The sequence below is a fragment of the Crinia signifera genome, chromosome 4 (genome assembly GCF_055691185.1).
Source record: "Crinia signifera chromosome 4, ASM5569118v1, whole genome shotgun sequence".
Taxonomy (NCBI): Eukaryota; Metazoa; Chordata; class Amphibia; order Anura; family Myobatrachidae; genus Crinia; species Crinia signifera.
This window is the reverse complement of record NC_139220.1, coordinates 305227942-305249492: the sequence shown is the minus strand read 5'-3', so window position 1 is coordinate 305249492 and position 21551 is coordinate 305227942. Positions and strand designations below refer to the sequence as shown.

Below are 21551 nucleotides of genomic sequence, written 5' to 3'. Positions count from 1 at the left end.
ATTAAGATCTTTTAGTTTTTCCTTGTACGTTTTGTGATGTAGGCCATGCACCATTTTAGTTACCCTTCTTTGTACAGTCTCTAATGTATTTATATCCTTCTGATGCTATGGCCTCCAGAACTGAACACAATACTCTAGATGAGGTCGTACCAATGACCTATACAGTGGCATTATTACTTCTTTCTTTCTACTGCTGATACCTCTCCCTATGCAACCAAGCATCTGACTTGCCTTCTTCATTGCTTTGTTACATTGCCTACCTGCCTTTAAGTCCCCTGAAATAGTGACACCTAGATCCCTCTCTTCCTCAGTAGTTTCCATTATAGTGCCATTTATACTATAATTAGTCTTTGGATTTTTGCAACCCAAGTGCATGATTTTGCATTTTTTGGCATTAAACTGTAGTTGCCATATACTTCGGCTTACTGTGCTCTGGCACCACTATAGTATGATACAATTACATAGCTCTATAATAATTATAAAAATAATCCCAATGCTATATTTTCTGATTTCATATATTGCAGATTATTTATCAATTGAGTTATCATCCTTGAAAACCCAATAAACGATATACCACTTGGAATGCAAGATAACAGCTACTCTCTCTCCTGCTTGTTGTGTACTATTATACAGTATTAGGTTTCAGTAGTAGCACCCTCTTATGCCAGGGGAATGTGACAAATTATATTTACAAACAAAAAATTATTTCAGGCAATTTTGGGGGGTTTCACCCTATACATTGTTTATTACATTACATTGGTTTATCCTCCACTTGTTAACACAATTGATTTATAGAAAATACAAGTTACATTCAGAAAATAAACATTTCTTCACTAAACATATCAACGTGATACAAGTTCAAGTGGCACATTCTTCGATCAGATCCCTGGAGTGACTCCTCATGTGATTTAGCAGTGTTATATTTGTAATAAAACACTTGCTGCATTCAGAACATGTAAATGGTTTCTCTCCTGTGTGATTCCTCTGATGTACAACAAGATTTGACTTTTGGATAAAACACTTGCTGCACTCAGAGCATTTATATGGTTTCTCTCCTGTGTGAATCCTCTGATGTACAACAAGATTTGACTTTTGGATAAAACACTTGCTGCACTCAGAGCATTTATATGGTTTCTCTCCTGTGTGAATCCTCTGATGTTTAATGAGTTGGTGCTTATCTGCAAAACACTTGCTACATTCTGGGCACTTAAATGGTCTCTCTCCTGTGTGACTCCTCTGATGTTTAACAAGATGATGCTTTTTGTTAAAACACTTGCTACAGTCAGAGCATATAAATGGTTTCTCCCCTGTGTGAATCATCTGATGACAGACAAGCTGTGATATTCGTGTAAAACACTTGCTGCATTCAGAACACTTATATGGTTTCTCTCCTGTGTGAATTCTCTGATGATTAACAAGTTGTTGCTTAGTTTTAAAACACTTGCTACATTCAGAGCATTTAAATGGCTTCTCTCCTGTGTGACTCACCTGATGTCTGACAAGTTGCTGCTTGTTAAAAAAACACATGCTGCATTCAGAACATGTAAATGGTTTCTCTCCTGTGTGAGTTCTCTGATGACTCAGAAATTGTTTCTTGTCTCTATAACATTTGCTACACTCGGAACATGTAAATGGTCTTTCTCCTGTGTGACTCCTCTGATGTCTGAGAAGATGCCGCTTCCCAATAAAACACTTGCTACATTCAGAACATAATACACTGGGGTTTTGGTCAGGAAAAGGCTGACAAAGACAGAAAAAACGCTTTTTGGGCGCACTCCTTTTTAAATTTGACTGGATTAAGTGATTGTTTTAAAACATAGCTTTTATTAGAGACTTTTATAAAATATATGGCACATTAAGAAAAATTAATTGTTTTGGATTTGTTTAGTATGTAGTGTGATCCTTAAACTATAATTGTTTAAGGGATAAAAATTATTATATCACACGTTAGTTTATCATTTATGCACTGTGTTCTCAAAGGTACGATTACCAGTGATCATAGGCAGAAAAATGATTCAGTTCCCCTTAGGAAATGACAACAATTTTGTGCTGGTATTGCACAATAGGTATACCAAAATGGTTACCATACAAAAAGGGCCTCAGACATAAATAGTACTCAATCTGGCAGTCATATATACAGCAGTTGGATTGAAGTGGCGATACAGCAACCACGCCCAACGCGTTTCGACTATGGTCTTCGTCAGGGTGTGACGAAGACCGTAGTCGAAACGCGTTGGGCGTGGTTGCTGTATCCTGAAGCTGTAGACGTCCTGGCTTTGGTCCGCTGTATCCTGTGGAAGTCGTGGCTGGTATTCGCTGTCCGGTGCTCCGTCTGCAACTGATCACTGCTGTCGGTTTTCCATCGACACCTGGTATTGCTGTACCGCCCTTCCATTTTGGTAAGTTTTTATTCCTTTATGTTACACCTTTGTTTGTCAGCTGTATATCAGTAAAATTGTACCTACCTGTTGCTGACTGGTGCGCTTCATTTTCTTCTCTTTTTGCAAGCATACTCCGTGGGAACCGTGGTTGGATCCCTATTTTGAAGCTGCACACATATGGGAAGATATTGGACTTAGCCTGACAATTTGGACACTTTGGGACTTATTTGCGCTGGGTATCGTTCTCCTATGTATAATATATTTACTAACGATATAACCTTTTAGTGTGTTTTATAAGTTTTGGATCACTTTGAAGTTTATTAGCTTTCAATGCAAAATCAGACCTATCTTGATTAATGCATCCTTGTCCACAACATTATCAGCCAGGTAGCAATCAACAGCTAATGCTTTGAAATCAGGTTTAAGTATGCTTTAACTTAATAATACAATATTTAAAATGTAACTGCTCTCTTATTACTCTCTGTGATAGATATTTTTTTTTTTTAGAAAATGCTTTTGTTTGGTTCAAATTTTAAATATAGCTGTTGAAATCTATATAATAATCACATTAAACAAAGTTATTTTATATGTAGTGAGTTCTTTTGATAAAAGTTTAAATATTCTTAATGGTTTCTGAACAGTGTTGGTCTGTGAGAAAATATAGTGTTAATAAAAATTAGGGCTAGGTAGCCGAAGCTATATATATATATATATAAAGAGAGATAAAAAAATGTAATTAAAATGAGAGAGATAATGTTAAGGTGCGTACACACAGGGGCGATTTTGTGCAGAATCGCAGCAAATATGGTCGCTGAGCGACCATATTGCCCGCAATGGGAGTGTGCACCGGCGATATATCGCCGGGTGCGCGCTCCCGTTTTTGCCCCTGTGGTGATCGCTGGTCGCAGGAACATGCTCCATCTCTGGTCGCTGATGTAAAGTAGAAACTGAGCAATATATTGCTCAGCAATATATGGCTGAGCAATATATCTCCCCCGTGTGTACACAGCATTAGTGAGGGAAAAGTGTTAATAGAATGTAAGGGCGTGCAGCACTGAAGCCACCCAGCCCAATTAGTCCAGGGGCACCGCACCCCACACCACCGTTACCCAAAATTGGGTCTACGATTATTTGATATATCTGAACTAAGAGCTACCTACCTTGGAGCAACCCCAGACTATTCCACGTGGCATATCAGGACCTGCATCTCCTCCTAATACAAACTCCTCTCTGCCTCTCACAACATACATACAGATAGTGGTAGATGTTCAAATTAGTTCAGTAATACCATTCAGGTGCATGCAAGGAAGGGGTTAATACTGAGTAAGTAAAGCAAGACATTGGTTCCCCCAGCACACTGAATAGTAATCTCTGAAAGCGCTTAATTAGAATGAAATATATTTTTAAGTTGTATCAAGCATGTAAATTGGACACACTGCTTCTTTATATCAAGTTATAATATTGTGTGATTATACAAATGTTTATATTTCCCTTAAATGTACTAGTATGTGTATATACTGCTTAATGAACTGGGCTAATGTAACGGAAAATACCAGCGAAACCCAGCAGGCATGGATGGAGGCCCAAGCTGCTTGGCTAGATATAGTAAAAGAGGAAAATCTAAAAATGATGGCCCATAAATCCCAGAACAACTACCAAAATGCCGATCGAGCGGGGAAATACCTAGCCTACATAGCACAAGCTGAACATCCCCCTAATAATATCAGCACCATTAGGAGTAGTGCGGGTAACTTAATCACCTCTTCCCCACAGATAGGAGAGGAATTTAAAAATAATTTTAGCCAAATATATGTCAGTAGGCTAGAACGGAACGCTCGACAAATAAAGAACTATTTGGATCAAATCGATCTCCCAACCCTAAGCGCATCAGACTGCTTGGCAATGGACGCCCCCATTGGTATTGAAGAGGTGAGAAACGCAATAAGAGTTCTCCCAGGGGGTAAAGTCCCCGGGATGGATGGAATACCATCCGAGGTCTATAAAAAATTTGAGGAAGTACTGGCCCCTACATTGCATGAGACTCTGAGACAATGCTTTGAGGGGAACAGTATCCCCAATTCGATGCTCGAGGCGAAAATTGTGGTCTTATTGAAGCAAGGTAAAGTAGCGGAAGAGCTAGACTCTTACCGACCCATTTCCCTACTCGCTACCGAAGCCAAAGTACTGGCCAAAATATTAGCTAATAGGTTGAATACGAACATCCTTAAAATCATACATCCAGATCAAATGGGCTTCATGCCCGGGAAAGCTACCTCTATAAACTTGCGCAGACTGTTTAGCCGCTTGCAGATGATCGACGCCGGTGATAAAGAACTAGTGGTAATATCACTAGATGCGATTAAGGCTTTCGATGCCGTAGAATGGCCCTTCTTATGGGCGGCACTTGAAGCCTTCGGGATAGGGCCGAATTTTATAAAATGGATAAAACTATTATATTCTAAACCGGTGGCGCGCGTATCTGTGAACGGATGGACCTCAGCACCTTTCGAACTTGCCAGGGGGACACGACAGGGCTGTCCCCTGTCCTGTTCGCCCTGGCAATCGAACCCCTAGCATGTCTTCTTAGACAGAATCCTAATATTATGGGGCTGGGGAGGAGAGATCGGGGGGACATCGTATCACTATACGCCGATGACGTGTTAATATATCTGGCTGATTACACCCAATCTCTACCATTAGTTATGGAGATTATTGAAGAATATGGGGACTATTCATGATTTAGAATTAATAAGGCGAAATCTTCCATCTTTTACGCCTCAGGGTTAGCTAACTGCTCTCCCCTCCCTTCCTTAACATTAAAATGGTCTGAATCCTTTAAATACCTGGGGATCTGGGTAAGTAGAGACCCTAAGGAGTATATTCAATTGAATATACAACCTGCGGTTAAATGGATGGAAGGTAAATTTAAATCCTGGGGTAGACTGCCAGTAACTGTTTCCGGCAGGGTAGAGCTGATAAAAATGATTGTCCTTCCAAAATTATTATATATAATACATCAATCTCCGATCTTCCTTCCCAGGGCTCTTTTCAGGAAATTGAACAGTATGATATCCTCTTTTGTCTGGCACAATGCCCGCCCGAAGATACAATTGAACAACTTAATGCAAGAAAAAGGAGAAGGGGGCTTAGGCTTGCCGGACCTCAGGGGATATTATATTGCTACGCAATTGGCTCAATTAAGACCATGGCTCATGGAGGAATGTGGTAGTGACCTAGCTAGAGCACTGGTGACTCATAGGACCATAGAAGGTTGCCCCTGGGGTAGAATACTGCAAGGTAATACCCGGGCGGCAGATCCACCCCTGGTTACTCAAGCCATCAAGGTGTGGCAAGAAGCACATAAAAGCATGGAAATAAGGTTTATTGATCTGGAGCATCCAATAGATGACTTTGTTACATTTAGCGAACTATCAGAGCTCCAGATTAAAGAAATCTGGGTACCCTACTCCGTCACGACCTTGAAACAATTATATGACAGCGATGGGTTAAAACCCTTCCAACAATTAGTGGAGGAGTTTGCAATCCCGTGGACATACTTTTACCGCTACCTACAAATTAGACAAGCCCTCGCGTTACAATTCCCAAATGCCCCCCCCCCCAGTATTTGGTGAGTCACCAATTAAAAAAATAATAAAAAAGGGCGATAAAAGCAAGCTAGTCTCCAGAATATATAAAAGTTTAGGGAAGATGAAACACCAGGACCAGTTGGAAGGGTTAAAGGGGAAGTGGGAGGTAGAGCTGGGCAATATCAGCGAGGAAGACTGGCGAGAAGCCATGTTAGCAATTCCCAGGGCCACCAACGGGATTCGTATACAACAAATCCAATTATTTATCTTTCATAGGTCCTACATGACCCTGACGAGGATGGTTAAATTCAAGGCCAGAACATCGGTTATCTGCCCGAAGTGCAGGCTAGACCCTGGGACATTTCTGCACCTCATATGGGAGTGCAAATTGGTAAATACCTTCTGGCAAAAAGTTATAGATACAATCGCAAATACGGGCTTTCCGAGAGAAATCTTCAAGTCAAAGGGTGTATCTTGAATATACTGGAAGACAATGGCGGGTACTTGTGAGTTATCCGGGCGCCCGATTTTTGGTCGTATGCGCATCGCGTCGCATCGCATGGCATCGTATGTTAACCAAATGGCATGCGATGCGACGCGACGAGATGACCACCCGAACCCGATTTTACATCGGGTACTATGTAAAGTGTCGCATCGCATGGCATGTTAACCACATGGCATGCGATGCGATGCGATGCGATACCACCCGATTTTTGCAGTGTAAAACCCCCAATAAAGTGTCCCAAAAAGTGACACAATGTCAGTCCCATCCCCATTGTTAACACCACTCCACTATCAACGTGAACCCGAAGCGTGGCGAGCGCAGCGGTACGCGTCCTACGACCTTTTCATGCCCTACTATCCACTAGGGCGTGGAGTGAGAATATAATAGTGTGGCGAGCGCAGCGAGCCACCGAGCCCGAAGCGTGGCGAGCGGACACGGATACCTTCACAGGTAAGCGCGTCCCTTCACGGGCTTCACAGGTGTCCACGGCGACGTGGACACCTGTGAAGCCCACGAAGGGACGCACTTACCTGTGAAGGTATCCGTGTCCCCTCGCGGGGCTCGCTGCGCTCGCCACGCTTCGGGCTCGGTGGCTCGCTGCGCTCGCCACACTATTATATTCTCACTCCACGCCCTAGTGGATAGTAGGGCATGAAAAGGTCGTAGGACGCGTACCGCCGCCCCTCGCGGGCTCGCTGCGCTCGCCACGCTTCGGGTTGGCTGTGAGCATCCAATATCATTCATCCATATCATGCATATCTGACACATTAACGACAACTAAATTAAAGGTAATAACTGTGTAATTAACATAAGAATGAAATAAATTAGCATAACAAATAATCATAAAGCACACAATAATCTTAATCAACATCATGATTTATCAACATCATGATTTATCAACTAATGTGAGCGCATGCAGAATACGCTCAAATACATTGTCTCTCGCCAGGCATTTTCTCCACACGAATTCCTGCATATAGGAATCTAGATGATGGCGTGCTGTTCCCCGCTGGCGTTTGTTGCGCCATTTTGCACACCCCCAAAGTCGCTCAATATTCTGCGTGTGTGCACCAGTCTCTGGGTCGACGAAGTTGAAGCGGTGATTTACCCGCAAGTGGCTGTAACCAGCCCGCTCCAGTTCACTGGTTTGATAGGCACGCCAGCAATCACTTACAATGGTGCTGCCAGGTGCCACATGCTGCACAATTGCACCAATGAGAGTGGGTGCATCTCTTTTTGGAACTGCAACCATAAAACAGTCCCCTGTCTCCCGGCACACTCCTCCGAACACCCACTGCTGTGGGAGTACTCTGCCAACATTGGCCTTGCGTTTGACAAAGAGGCTTTCATCGACCTCCACCATTTTCCCTGGGCCTCCAATCTGTTGCTGTGGCTGTGCCATTAAATCACACTGGCATGCCTCCCGCATCAGGGCATTGTAGAAAATGGTGCTTTTATTGCAGAGTTTTAGATTTTTGGTACAGAATTCAATGGATGTGAGTTCATCGCACCAGCACCAGATAAACCGCAGGATCGTCATGAAGGGGAGCCTGCACCCAGGATAGAACAGGGAGGCCCGCAGACTCTGCTTTTTGCTGCAGATTTTAATATAGCAGCGCCATTTGCGTTCTTTCAGGGACAGGCGCATAGGGTGGCCATTTGGGCATGTGGCAGTCAATGGGAGCAGCCCTTTCTCCTGCAGGAATGTGACTGTCTCTTCCTCTGTTTTTGGGAGGCTGAAGATGCCATCAACCACAGCCATTTTGCCAATAATAGTGTAAGGGGTGAAATGGGGCAGGTGTAAAGGGCCAAATGGGGCAATATTGGGGTAAATGTCCAATAATTCACCTCAGTAATATGCAACAATGCTGAAAATCAATTTCTCTCACTCAAACACTTGCTCTCTCCTCTGGAAACTACCTCACACTGATTTTCTGCCAGATGTGCCAGAGGGCGGGTTTAAAAATGGGCGGGAAGTGTAAACATCGCGTCGCGTCGCATCGTATCCCATTGTATACCATACAATAAGCATACGATGCGACGATATACGACGCGATGGAAAATCGCGTCGCATCGCGTCGTATCGTATGCTTATTATAATGGCATGCGATGACCAGATCGGGCGCCCGGATAACTCACAAGTACCCAATGGCGTTTCTAGGCACAATAGATTGTACATCAATATCATGTGCTCATTAGCTAACGTAATAGTGGCCAGACAATGGCTGGCCAACAAGGCCCCGGATTATAATAGTTGGTTGGCCTTAGTTAATTATACAGCATCGCAGGAAAAACACTTGCATATAAGTCGAAATAACAGGACCAAATTCATACATGTATGGAACCCCTGGCTGATATCCCCCTACTATAGTGACACTAGTGAACACTGATCTTCACAAACTAGTAAATCGGGCACTAAACACAGACTGTAGGTTTTGAAAATAAAATATATAGACTCGTTGTAAGACAACTGATCATTATAATTAGCACTGTATAGTCACATAAGTATAAATAGTGCACTATGTATAACAGAAAATACAGGGCGGAATATTAAGCTATAATTATAAACACAAAAAAAAAAATGAAAAAAAAAAGAGAGGGGACGTAACACTAGGAGGGTATGATAAAGCTTATACTGAAGTATCTTTTCACGTTTGTTCTTAGCCGTGTATCTTCCTCTTTTTGCGACTGGATTGAACATTCACTTATGAAACACAAATGAACACCTAATTATATAATTAATCACTTAAAAATACAAGATAGCGATAGTCGATAGACAGCAGGGGCAGTATATATATGTATTATAGAGCTGTATGTCAAAACTGAGGTAATAAAGTGGGGTAAAGAGTCGCCGGGAGAGTGGTTCGGCCTGTGCAGATGTGGCATTAAAGAAAGATGTAAAGAATAGGATAGTGGCGGAATTATACGCATAGTACAATGTATGGGGAATGTATGTATGGTGCAGTGGGCAAAGTGTCTATATTGCCGAAGTTAAACCTATTGGAATTAATGAGACACAGAATGTAACCCACGCAATTGATGTTTTAGTGTTTTTGTTTTATATGTTGTTTTGCAAAAGTAAATAAAGAATAATTAAAAAAAAAAATGAACTGGGCTAATGAAATAATTGGCATAATAAAACACATTCCAACCTATAAATAAGATTCTGACCATTAGTCAGGATCTGTCTTGAAAAAGTCTCCACGTAACCTAGGAGACGAAATGCGTTGACGTCATCACCCTAGGACGTGTTGGGCTGTCCGCCGCTGCTGCTTACAAGCGTGCTGTATCCGTGCTGTATTCACAGCCTTTTGGTGCTCTATCAGGGCTCACTGCCGTCTGTTTAATTGGGACGCTCCTGCCGCACGAGAGGAAGATATCGGCTGCCGGCACCCAGGAGAGGTGACCCACAGAGGACAACTACTGGCCGCCCCTTCTCCTCCTCAAACGGAGCAAACCAGCAGACCAAGCAACACCACAGATTGCTGCTACAAATGGTGAGACAATCCTAGAGCCCCGTTTTTCAACACTGCATATTACCTGCTAATTGTCTGTAGTCCGGCCACATCCATTTTCAAATGCGTGTTTTCCCACATGCTAATTGACTGCCGGCCCAATATTACAATGTTGCATACTTACTAAACAATAACTGCTTTCTGGATCCTCCAAATTATTAACAAAATACTAACAATATCCGGATATCAACATCTGCTTTGTGCCTTTCTACTAATGGCTTTAATCATTTATGTTGCTTACTAACAGCAGAGCTCCCCAAGCACACGTCCAGCCCTAGTTCTATTTTAGAACCAATTTCTATTAAGATCTATATCTACAGTATATACCTCCCACCCCCCCATTTTTTCTTTACTAATATATATACTATTATATATATATATATATTTATATATATATATATATTTTTTTTTCTTATTGCAATTTGTATCTGTATTTTTTATTATGTACCGAATTTTGTGTATTATTTGATGCATTTTTAATATAAAATTTATACTGTTTAAGCAGTGTGTCCGACTCATTCATCTTTCTGCACAGTGGTCTTTCATCTGGAGTATTTCTTTAAATTTAAAACATATATTCAGCAGAGCAATTTACACCACTTCCCTTTTCCTTGTCTTGTAAATTCTTTGTGGGTAGAGGCAAGCCCACAGGTGCTATCTGCAGCAGCTGATATATATCAAACTGACCATATTCTGTGTCTTAGATTCATTTGATTAAAAACCTCAAGCGCTGGGGATCATGCTAGCTGTAAGCTGGCCTAGCGCCATTTTTCAGCCTGCAAGGATTTTTTTCTGCTCAAATCTCTACCTATATACTCCTGAGGATAACAGACTCTTCCATTATTTACTGGACACGGGACTCAAGTCTCTACCTGGCCATCCTAATATACATCTTAAGGATTGGACCTGCAGCGTTAACTTATTCATTGCCAGGTTTACTGGATATCTACCAGAAAACAACGGTTATACAAAACTACTCGTCTGGAATCGGCCACCTGGTAATATATTGCAGCTCCAAAATATAGACTAACCCCATCCAGTTATTCAATATCCTAGATATAGGAGTATCATCAGTGTCCATAAGGGTTTTTTATATATCCATTCATCAGTGTCTATGTATTAATAATTTTATTTATTTTGTGTATGATACATATATTAAAATCATTTTGGTACTTGTGTAGTTTCACGGCGCCACTAGATCGTATACGATATCGTATACAAATTTACTATCCAATTCATTACCCCACTATCCACTTGGGCGTGGAGTCGATTTTATATAGTGTGGCGAGCGCAGCGAGCCACCGAGCCCGAAGCGCGGCGAGCCCCGCGAGGGGACACGGAATGTATTTGATGGAATTGCATTCAAATGGCATGCGATATCGGTCAGTTGCTTTGAAACAACATCCGTGTCCGCTCGCCACGCTTCAGGCTCGGTGCGCTCGCCACACTATATAAAATCAACTCCACGCCCTAGTGGATAGTGGGGTAATGAATTGGATAGTAAATCATATACGATATCGTATGCGATCTAGTGGCGCCATGAAACTACACAAGTACCATCATTTTTTACTTGTAAGAAACCGTCATATCTCAATTATTTGAGAAACAAAGCCCACGCTGGTATCTTTTTTTGTTTATTCTACATATTTTCAGGGACTGACAATCCCTTTACCAGCCGCAGTTAGCAGCGCACCTTATTACCAGTTATATTTTTACAACACAAAGACACCTTGAAAAAGCTGACTGTGTTCAGTGAAACGTGTTGGTGTTATTCAGGACCTGGTGTCCCAAGAACTTAGCTTTTACCCGGATTTGCTGATTCACCTGCTGATTCATCTGAATGGAAGTCCCATTACTGAGGAGTAGCTTGCTTTTTACACCTGGATACAAACCGCATTCTGGTTGAGGCTGTCTAGACGGGTGTGGTACAGGGGTCCGACAGTTGGGATCCCGACAGTCATTAGCCTGATGGCGGAATCCCAACTGGCCGGACCGAGACAGCATGGTGAGTGCAACTAAGCCCCTTGCGGGCACAGTGGCTCGCTATGCGAGCCACCTATTCTATTCTCCCTCTATGGGGGTCCTGGACCCCCACGAGGGAAAATAGCAGGTGGCCATCAGGAACCCAGCTGTCTGTGTTTTGACAGTTGGAATCCCGACGTTGGGTAAATGCCTGTCGGGATCCCAACTGTCGGGACCCCGTCCGGCACCCGTCTAGACCTGGTAATTATCACATCCAAATCCACAGGACATTTCCTGCAGCGGTACCCAGGACTTTAAATCCATTACAGGACTTCTCCAAAGGGACTTCAAGCCCATTTCAGTGCAGGTTTCATTTATCCATATAGTTCTAACCACTATTGTGATTGCACATGGTCCTTGAATTTGCAATATTTCAATGTTCTTAATTACAATTTTATCAATTTCATTGTGTCATTAAAATGTTTACTTATTGATTCACTTGTTATATATTTTTTTTACAAATATTTAGCGCTGCTTTATATCTTTCCTGTTGTTTTTTATGCACTTAGGGAGCCGACTACTCCCTCAAAGCAGCAGCTCTTGATTTAGTACACTCATATTAAGCGCTCCATAACTGACTTTTTTGTCAGTTTTTTTCTCTTTTGTGCATAATATGAACTGGTTTGACAAAAATAGGGCATTTTGTGTGTGGCGCTACTTACTGGCATTGTTTGAATTAGGGAATTACTATATACTGCAACTATGGTCTAATCAAAGTGGCTGTCTGTGAACTGGGCCCTACAATGCATACTGAGAACAAAATAAACCACAATGTATTAGAATGAACTGGAATGTACTACCTGGTGGCACACAGAAAACGCACACATTTGTGGGATAGAGAACTGGGATGCACTACCTGGTGACATACAGAGGAATGGTATGTTCTACTTGTTGGCATACAGGGATGTACTAGTTGGTGGTATAGAGAGAGAGAACTGGGATGCACTACCTGGTGACATACAGAGGAATGGTATGTTCTACTTGTTGGCATACTGGGATGTACTAGTTTGTGGTATAGAGAGAGAGAACTGGAATACACTATCTGGTGGCATACAGAGAACTGAGATGTTCTACTTGTTTGTATAAAAAGAACTGGGATGCACTACCTGGTGATATGCATAGAACTTGGATGCACTACCTGGTGATATGCAGAGAATTTGGATGCACTACTTGGTGGAATAGATATAATTGGGATGCACTATATGGTGGCATACAGGGAACGTAGATGCCCTATGATTTGACACAACATGACATTGTTCCTTTGGCCACTATACTTTGGCGTACTGTGCTCTGGCACCACTATAGTATGATACAATTACATAGATCTATAATAATTGTGAAAATAATCCCAATGCTATATTTTCTGCTTTAATATATTGCGGATTTTTTATCAATTGGGTTATCCTGCATTTATGAAAACCCAATAAACGATAAACCACTTGGAATAAAACAAGATAACTGCTACTCTCTCTGCTGCTTGTTGTGTACTATTATATTAGGTGTCAGTAGTAGCACCCTCTTATGCCAGGGGAATGTGACCAATTATATTTACAAACAAAAAATTATTTCTGGCAATTTTGGGGGGTTTCACCCAATACATTGTTTATTACATTACATTGGTTTATCCTCCACTTGTTAACACAATTGATTGATAGAAAATACAAGTTACATTCAGAAAATAAACATTTCTTCACTTTCAAACATATCAAAGTGATACAAGTTCAAGTGGCACATTTTTCGATCAGATCCCTGGAGTGACTCCTCATGTGATTTAGCAGTGTTATATTTGTAATAAAACACTTGCTGCATTCAGAACATGTAAATGGTTTCTCTCCTGTGTGATTCCTCTGATGTACAACAAGATTTGACTTTTGGATAAAACACTTGCTGCACTCAGAGCATTTATATGGTTTCTCTCCTGTGTGAATCCTCTGGTGTTTAATGAGTTGGTGCTTATCTGGAAAACACTTGCTACATTCTGGGCACTTAAATGGTCTCTCTCCTGTGTGACTCCTCTGATGTTTAACAAGATGATGCTTTTTGTTAAAACACTTGCTACAGTCAGAGCATATAAATGGTTTCTCCCCTGTGTGAATCCTCTGATGACAGACAAGCTGTGATATTCGTGTAAAACACTTGCTGCATTCAGAACACTTATATGGTTTCTCTCCTGTGTGAATTCTCTGATGATTAACAAGTTGTTGCTTAGTTTTAAAACACTTGCTACATTCACAACATGTAAATGGCTTTTCTCCTGTGTGATTCCTCAGATGACTCGCAAGGTGGTGCTTGTTGGTAAAACACTTGTTGCATTCATAACATGTAAATGGTTTCTCTCCTGTGTGAATCCTCTGATGTACAACAAGATTCATCTTCTCTGTAAAACACTTGCTACATTCAGAGCATTTAAATGGCTTCTCTCCTGTGTGACTCATCTGATGTCTGACAAGTTGCTGCTTGTTAAAAAAACACATGCTGCATTCAGAACATGTAAATGGTTTCTCTCCTGTGTGAGTTCTCTGATGACTCAGAAATTGTTTCTTGTCTCTATAACATTTGCTACACTCGGAACATGTAAATGGTCTTTCTCCTGTGTGACTCCTCTGATGTCTGAGAAGATGCCGCTTCCCAATAAAACACTTGCTACATTCAGAACATGTAAATGGCTTCTCTCCTGTGTGAATCCTCTGATGGATGAGAAGCTCTGATTTACGTGTAAAGTGTTTGTCACACTCAGAGCACAGATGTAGTCTCTCTCCTCTGTGACTCCTCTGATGGATTTGAAGCTCTGATTTACATGTAAAGCGTTTGTCACACTCAGAGCACGGATGTGGTCTCTCTCCTGTGTGACTCCTCTGATGGATGAGAAGATGTGATTTACGTATAAAGCGTTTGTCACACTCAGAGCACAGATGTGGTCTCTCTCCTGTCAGACTCATCATGTATTAGCTGAGATACAAATTTGTTGTAGAAGGTTTCTCATATGCAGAAAATAACAGCTTTTATGAATCCACCAGATGTGTCAGAAGAAATGACATCTGTACTTGACTTTATCAGAAATCAATGTCCATTTCCACAATGTCTTCTAATATGTCCTGTATGACAGAAAAAGATTATATTAAAAAATATAAAAGTTATGGAAGTACATAAACTTTGACAGTTATAGTGCTACTTTATAAACAGAACATAATAAATGTATGTATATTGTGGTAAGATGGGTCAATTCTCACTTGAATTTCCCACATTCCCATGGGATCATCTCCATCAAAGGGAGACTAAAGCAACATCCTGTGCATTTTTCTGGACCAGTGGAGGTTTGAAATGCCAGGTATTCCTAGTTGCACTGCACCAGCTGCTAATAACCACTGAATGTGAGGGTTTAAAACTCTTATCCTTCTGTTGCTCTTGGCACTGATAACAAAAAGTGACCAGTGTGTAGGCTGGAGCCATATTAGTGCCAAAGACAAGTGAATTAGCTGTACAATGAAGCATAGAGGATTGTGGCTGTGTTATACTGCAGCAGACTGAACATTAGCACTTGATGCTGGAACATATCCTTAAACCTACATGTCTCATTATTATACCTGTTTGTCTAGGATTCTTTGCATGTGTGTGTTAAACAAAGTGTCGAAAAGCATTAAAAGACACTTTTTCCATAGGAACATACCGAATGTGTGCCCTAATTCCTATGACCCTGTTACTCTGGGTGTGGGGGTGTGCCACCAGTCAATAGTACTTACAAACCTGAAATCGCTGCCATAATCTCTTCTTTGACTCTGAACTATCCTGTGTTCCCCACATTCAATCTGTTTCAAAATTATTTTACATGAATCTAAAAAAATATATCTGAAGTATAAGATCCTACATAAGACACTGCTATACAGTAATCCATTGTTTATAAGCTTGTCTGTTATTAGCCAGCTCCAGTATGGTTGTTTGTAATGGAATATACAGTGTAAGATACTTTTTATAATAAATACATTATAATTACTCTGTGCAGCAGGTTAGTATATATATAAAGGGGTATCTAGGTTGCAGCTCCATCATAGTATCTTACATATTACTCTGTGCATCAGGTTAGTATATATAAAGGGGTATCTAGGTGACAGCTCCATCATAGTATCTTACATATTACTCTGTGTATCAGGTTAGTATATATAAAGGGTTATCTAGGTGGCAGCTCCATCATAGTATCTTACATATTACTCTGTGCATCAGGTTAGTATATATAAAGGGGTATCTAGGTGGCAGCTCCATCACAGTATCTTACATATTACTCTGTGCATCAGGTAAGTATATATAAAGGGGGGTACTTGTTTCCTAGCACGGCCACAATCTGGAGTAATCGTGTACCTTAAGTTAAGGTACACGATTAACCCGATGGACCCGATTTCCTTTGAAATCAGGTCCATTTGGCCGGCTAGGATAAAATATCGGGGGCATCGCGTCGGTCGGGACCATTAACAATGGTCCCGACGCGACCGACGCGATGCCCGCGATTTCCCCATAGGCTTCAATGTTAAAAAATATTTTAACATTGAAATCTTGTCGGGAAAGGTAAAATATCGGGGGCATCGCGTCGGTCGTGACCATTAACAATGGTCACGACGCGATGCCCCCGATTTTTCCATCGGGTTCAATGTAAAAATATTTTTTTACATTGAAATAGTGAAAAAATGTGAAAAATGTGAAATGGGCCAATATGACCCATTTCACATTATAGATGTCCCCGTCGTCACCCCACGTCCTCCGACCTTTTCATTCCCCTACTATCCACGTCGGCGTGGAGTTGAGAATAGAATAGTGTGGCGAGCGCAGCGAGCCACCGAGCCCGAAGCGTGGCGAGCGCAGCGAGCCCCGCGAGGGGACGCGGATACCTTCACAGTTATACGCGTCCCTTCGCGGGCTTCACAGGTGTCCGTGGCGACGCGGACACCTGTGAAGTCCGCAAAGGGACGCGTTTACCTGTGAAGGTATCCGCGTCCCCTCGCCACGCTTCGGGCTCGGTGGCTCGCTGCGCTCGCCACACTATTCTATTCTCAACTCCACGCCGACGTGGATAGTAGCCGAATGAAAAGGTCGGAGGACGCGCACCGCCGCCCCTCGCGGGCTCGCTGCGCTCGCCACGCTTCGGGTTGGCGTCTATCGTGGGGTGGGGTGTACGCCGTTAAATTTGGGGGGGTTGGGAATATTTTTACACTGAATCCAATGTAAAGTCGGGTCCCAGGGACCCGATTTACATTTCATAAAAAAAAAAAAATCGGGTCAAAAATCGGTCGGTCGCGTCGATCGCATCGCATGCGACCAAATCGCATGCGATGCGATCGACCCGATTTTTCCGACACGACCACCCCGATGTAAATCGGTGTGGCCGTGCTAGGAAACAAGTACCTAAAGGGGTATCTAGGTGGCAGCTCCATCATAGTATCTTACATATTACTCTGTGTATCAGGTTAGTATATATAATGGGGTATCTAGGTGGCAGCTCCATCATAGTATCTTACATATTACTCTGTACATCAGGTTAGTATATATAAAGGGGTATCTAGGTGGCAGCTCCATCATAGTATCTTACATATTACTCTGTGCATCAGGTTAGTATATATAAAGGGGTATCTAGGTGGCAGCTCCATCATAGTATCTTGCATATTACTCTGTGCATCAGGTTAGTATATATAAAGGGGTATCTAGGTGGCAGCTACATTATAGTATATTACATATTACTCTGTGCATCAGGTTAGTATATATAAAGGGGTATCTAGGTGACATCTCCATCATAGTATCTTACACATTACTCTGTGTATCAGGTTAGTATATATAAAGGGGTATCTAGGTAGCAGCTCCATCAAAGTATCTTACATATGACTCGGTGTATCAGGTTAGTATATATAAAGGGGTATCTAGGTAGCAGCTCCATCAAAGTATCTTACATATTACTCTGTGCATCAGGTTAGTATATATATACAAAGGGGTATCTAGGTGACAGCTCCATCATAGTATCTTACATATTACTCTGTGCATCAGGTTAGTATATATAAAGGGGTATCTAGGTGGCAGCTCCATCATAGTATATTACATATTACTCTGTGCAGCAGGTTAGTATATATAAAGGGTTATCTAGGTGGCAGCTCCATCATAGTATCTTACATATTACTCTGTGCATCAGGTTAGTATATATAAAGGGGTATCTAGGTGGCAGCTCCATCATAGTATCTTGCATATTACTCTGTGCAGCAGGTTAGTATATATAAAGGGGTATCTAGGTGGCAGCTCCATCATAGTATCTTACATATTACTCTGTGCATCAGGTTAGTATATATAAAGGGGAATCTAGGTGGCAGCTCCATCATAGTATCTTACATATTACTCTGTGTATCAGGTTAGTATATATAAAGGGGTATCTAGGTAGCAGCTCCATCAAAGTATCTTACTTATGACTCTGTGTATCAGGTTAGTATATATAAAGGGGTACAAATGTGGAATATCTTTAATTCTATTTTGTTGTTTTGAAATACAATAACTATATAATAACAAACATAGAAAATAAAGTTTACAGTATATCATACTATTATATATAGTTATATTGTTAGACAAACTATTTAACTAATGTTGGTGTAAATCTGTTTAAGTATGAACAACAAGACAATTGCTCCAAAATTTTATCTATACCGATATCTTCATATATCAGTATAATCTTATGTATAATATAATTACCTTACTCTGGGGATCCTTCCTCTGTCTCTCTCTTACTCCTCCGTCCTCCCAGCTCTCCAACCAGTAACTGATCCAGCAGCTCCTCCATCAGCTGCAGGTGGCCTGATACAGCCTATTTATAGTCACTCCTCCCCAGCTCTCCCCAGTAGTTCCCAGGATGCCCTGCAGGAATTCTTACACTGAGAGGTGACATGTAAATTAGGGTCACATAACATTAGTATAGACATTCACCACAGCAGCTCCTCCTGCCCAGCTCCTTGTCTTGTAAATGAGGTGTAAATATTCCTAAAGTCACCTACTACAATGGGAAATGCTAATTACACCCTGGCAGGGTAACACCTTGTATTGTAATTAGATCACAGCAGCCTCTGGCCTCCTGTTATGTCACCACAGGGACCTTTTGTTTAGGAGTCACCTATTGTCCAGGGAGAGAGTCAGCAGAAAGTCCTGATCTACATATCAACAGGCACATATCATTTATTGACTGCTAAGCTATAACATGATTATACAGATATAATTACTGTAACACTAGTGAAATGTTTGTACAAACCTGAATGACACGATGTTTCTCATGACCGTAGCATTTATAAAATGTAATCCTGGAGTCCAATAAAATGCAGAATTATATGTGAATTATTTCCCCCCATTCCCCTACAGTAAGGCATATTCCAGGTATGGATCATGGGATTGACAAGCACTAGGTCTACAAGCATTAGGTCTACAAGCATTAGGTCGACATGCATGAAGGTTGACATGACTGAAGGTTGACGTGCATTAAGGACGACATGATTGTCGGTAGACATGGGTTATGTCGACAGGGACATCAGGATGACACAAGCATTAGGTTGACATAGTGAAGGTCCACATGGTGTTTTTCACTTTGTTGTCCTGAATGTCAGCACAGTCGCTCGCCAGGCTTCGGGAACACTATTTTATTCTCCCACCATAACCTAGTGGATGGTAGGGCATGAACTACCACCTGTAGGCTTGACAAAAATGAAAATACCCATGTCGATCTTATTACTGTGGACCTACCCCATGTCGACCTAATGCTTGTGTCGACCTAATGATCCTGTTGACCTAACCTGCATCTACCATCAGTTATGGCAACGTTCATGCATGTCGACCTTTAGTCATGTCAACATTCAGTGGTTGACTTAATGTTTGTTGACCTTCCCCTTGTCTACCTAGTGACTGTCTCCCCATATCCCAGTGCAAATTTTGGTCCCAATGTGGTGCCATTGATTGCAAAAATGTTTTTTTTTTTTTTTAAATAAAATATTATTATGAATTAGGTTACACAAGATTGTTTTATTAGAAATGTATTTTCTTGGAGGAACTGTGGGTGTGTTGGGACTATTTTGCATATTTTCTGGGACTGCCCAGTCCTGCGGCCGCTATGTAGTGAAGTATTCTCTCTCATTGGGATATCAATTCCTAGTGATCCTGTGGTGGCTCTGCTTCACCAAACCCCACTCCCTCTGCTTAGTTGTGATAAATACCTGCTGGGACATATCTTAATCTCCGCTAAGGCAGACATATGACAATTATGGAAATCCCACTCTGTACCTAATATAAAAACCATTATCAATAACATTCACAAACACTTCGTCTTTGAGACGGACGGATGTAAATATTCCTCTTCGCCTTCCTCAATACATATAAAATGGTTCAAGTGGAGTAAATATCGGGAGAGGCAGGTACAATTTATTATTTACAGTGACCCAGTCGATATTTCAGTCCTTCACTCGCCTGAGTTTGGTGATTCACCTTAATTGGTTTAATTGTTAGTCTGTGGTGTGTGTTTCTATGCATCCCATGTCTTGTCTCCTTTCCTCCTGTGTCTGTTCGTCTTCATTATTATTTTTTATTTTTTTTTTTCTCTTCTTTTTTTTTTTTTTTTTTTTTTTTAATATTACTGCTTTTTCTCTTTTTTTTTTTTGTCTTGGGACAGTTTCCTTTTTTTGTTTATAGCAAGCTATAATTCCGGTGTCACCTTATGATTGGGTATCAGATACTTAGCTTCTGTATATGACTCCTGTCTCTGATTGTCTTAAATGTATATGCACACTTAACTTTGTCCTGCCAAAAAAAATTTTAATATTAAAAAGAAATGTATTTTTTTGGCATCTTTGCATGTGGTATAGCTGTAAGTATCTTGTACTCAAGAGATATTATAAGTTTAATAGAACCTGTAAATTTATAATTTGAAAGAAATGCCATACTGTATTTTTTAATTAAATCAATTAAATGTGAAATGTGTACAAAGAAGTTACTCCAGCAAAAACATTTTTTATGTATTTTTGAAACATAATACATCATTTTTATTACTGGGAATTTAATGCAAAAACACAGATACAAAAAATTATACTGTATAATATATTTACTAACGATATAACCTTTTAGTTTGTTTTATACGTTTTGGATTACTTTGAAGTTTATTAGCTTCCAATGCAAAATCAGACCTATCTTGATTGATGCATCCTTGTCCACAACATTATCAGCCAGGTAGCAATCAACAGCTAATGCTTTGAAATCAGGTTTAAGTATGCTTTAACCTAATAATACAATATTTAAAATGTAACTGCTCTCTTATTGCTCTCTGTGATAGATATTTCTTATTTTTTTTAGAAAATGCTTTTGTATGGTTCAAATTTTAAATATAGTTGTTGAAATCTATATAATAATCACATTAAACAAAGTTATTTTATATGTAGTGAGTTCTTTTGATAAAAGTTTAAATATTCTTAATGGTTTCTGAACAGTGTTGGTCTGTGAGATAATATAGTGTTAATAAAAATTATTGCTAGGTAGCCGAAGCTATATA

General features: G+C 40.8%; 2 protein-coding genes across 2 annotated transcripts; both read right to left on the bottom strand.

Moving 5' to 3' along the window:
* Positions 1-858: 858 nt before the first annotated feature.
* LOC146073289 (uncharacterized) lies at positions 859-1527 on the bottom strand. Its single transcript, XM_083180467.1, has one exon. It carries the CDS (start codon positions 1525-1527, stop codon positions 859-861), a length of 669 nt encoding a protein of 222 aa, XP_083036593.1.
* Positions 1528-13644: 12117 nt separating this feature from the next.
* Positions 13645-14949, bottom strand: LOC146073287 (uncharacterized). The gene has a single exon (XM_083180466.1). The coding sequence runs from the start codon at positions 14947-14949 to the stop codon at positions 13732-13734; it is 1218 nt and encodes a 405-aa protein (XP_083036592.1). The 3' UTR covers positions 13645-13731.
* Between the last annotated feature and the right edge of the window lie 6602 nt (positions 14950-21551).

Coding starts and splice junctions, on each gene's coding strand:
- LOC146073287 (XM_083180466.1), bottom strand. CDS start 14,949: ATGAGTCTGACAGGAGAGAGACCACATCTGTGCTCTGAGTGTGACAAA.
- LOC146073289 (XM_083180467.1), bottom strand. CDS start 1,527: ATGTGTTTTTTTAACAAGCAGCAACTTGTCAGACATCAGGTGAGTCAC.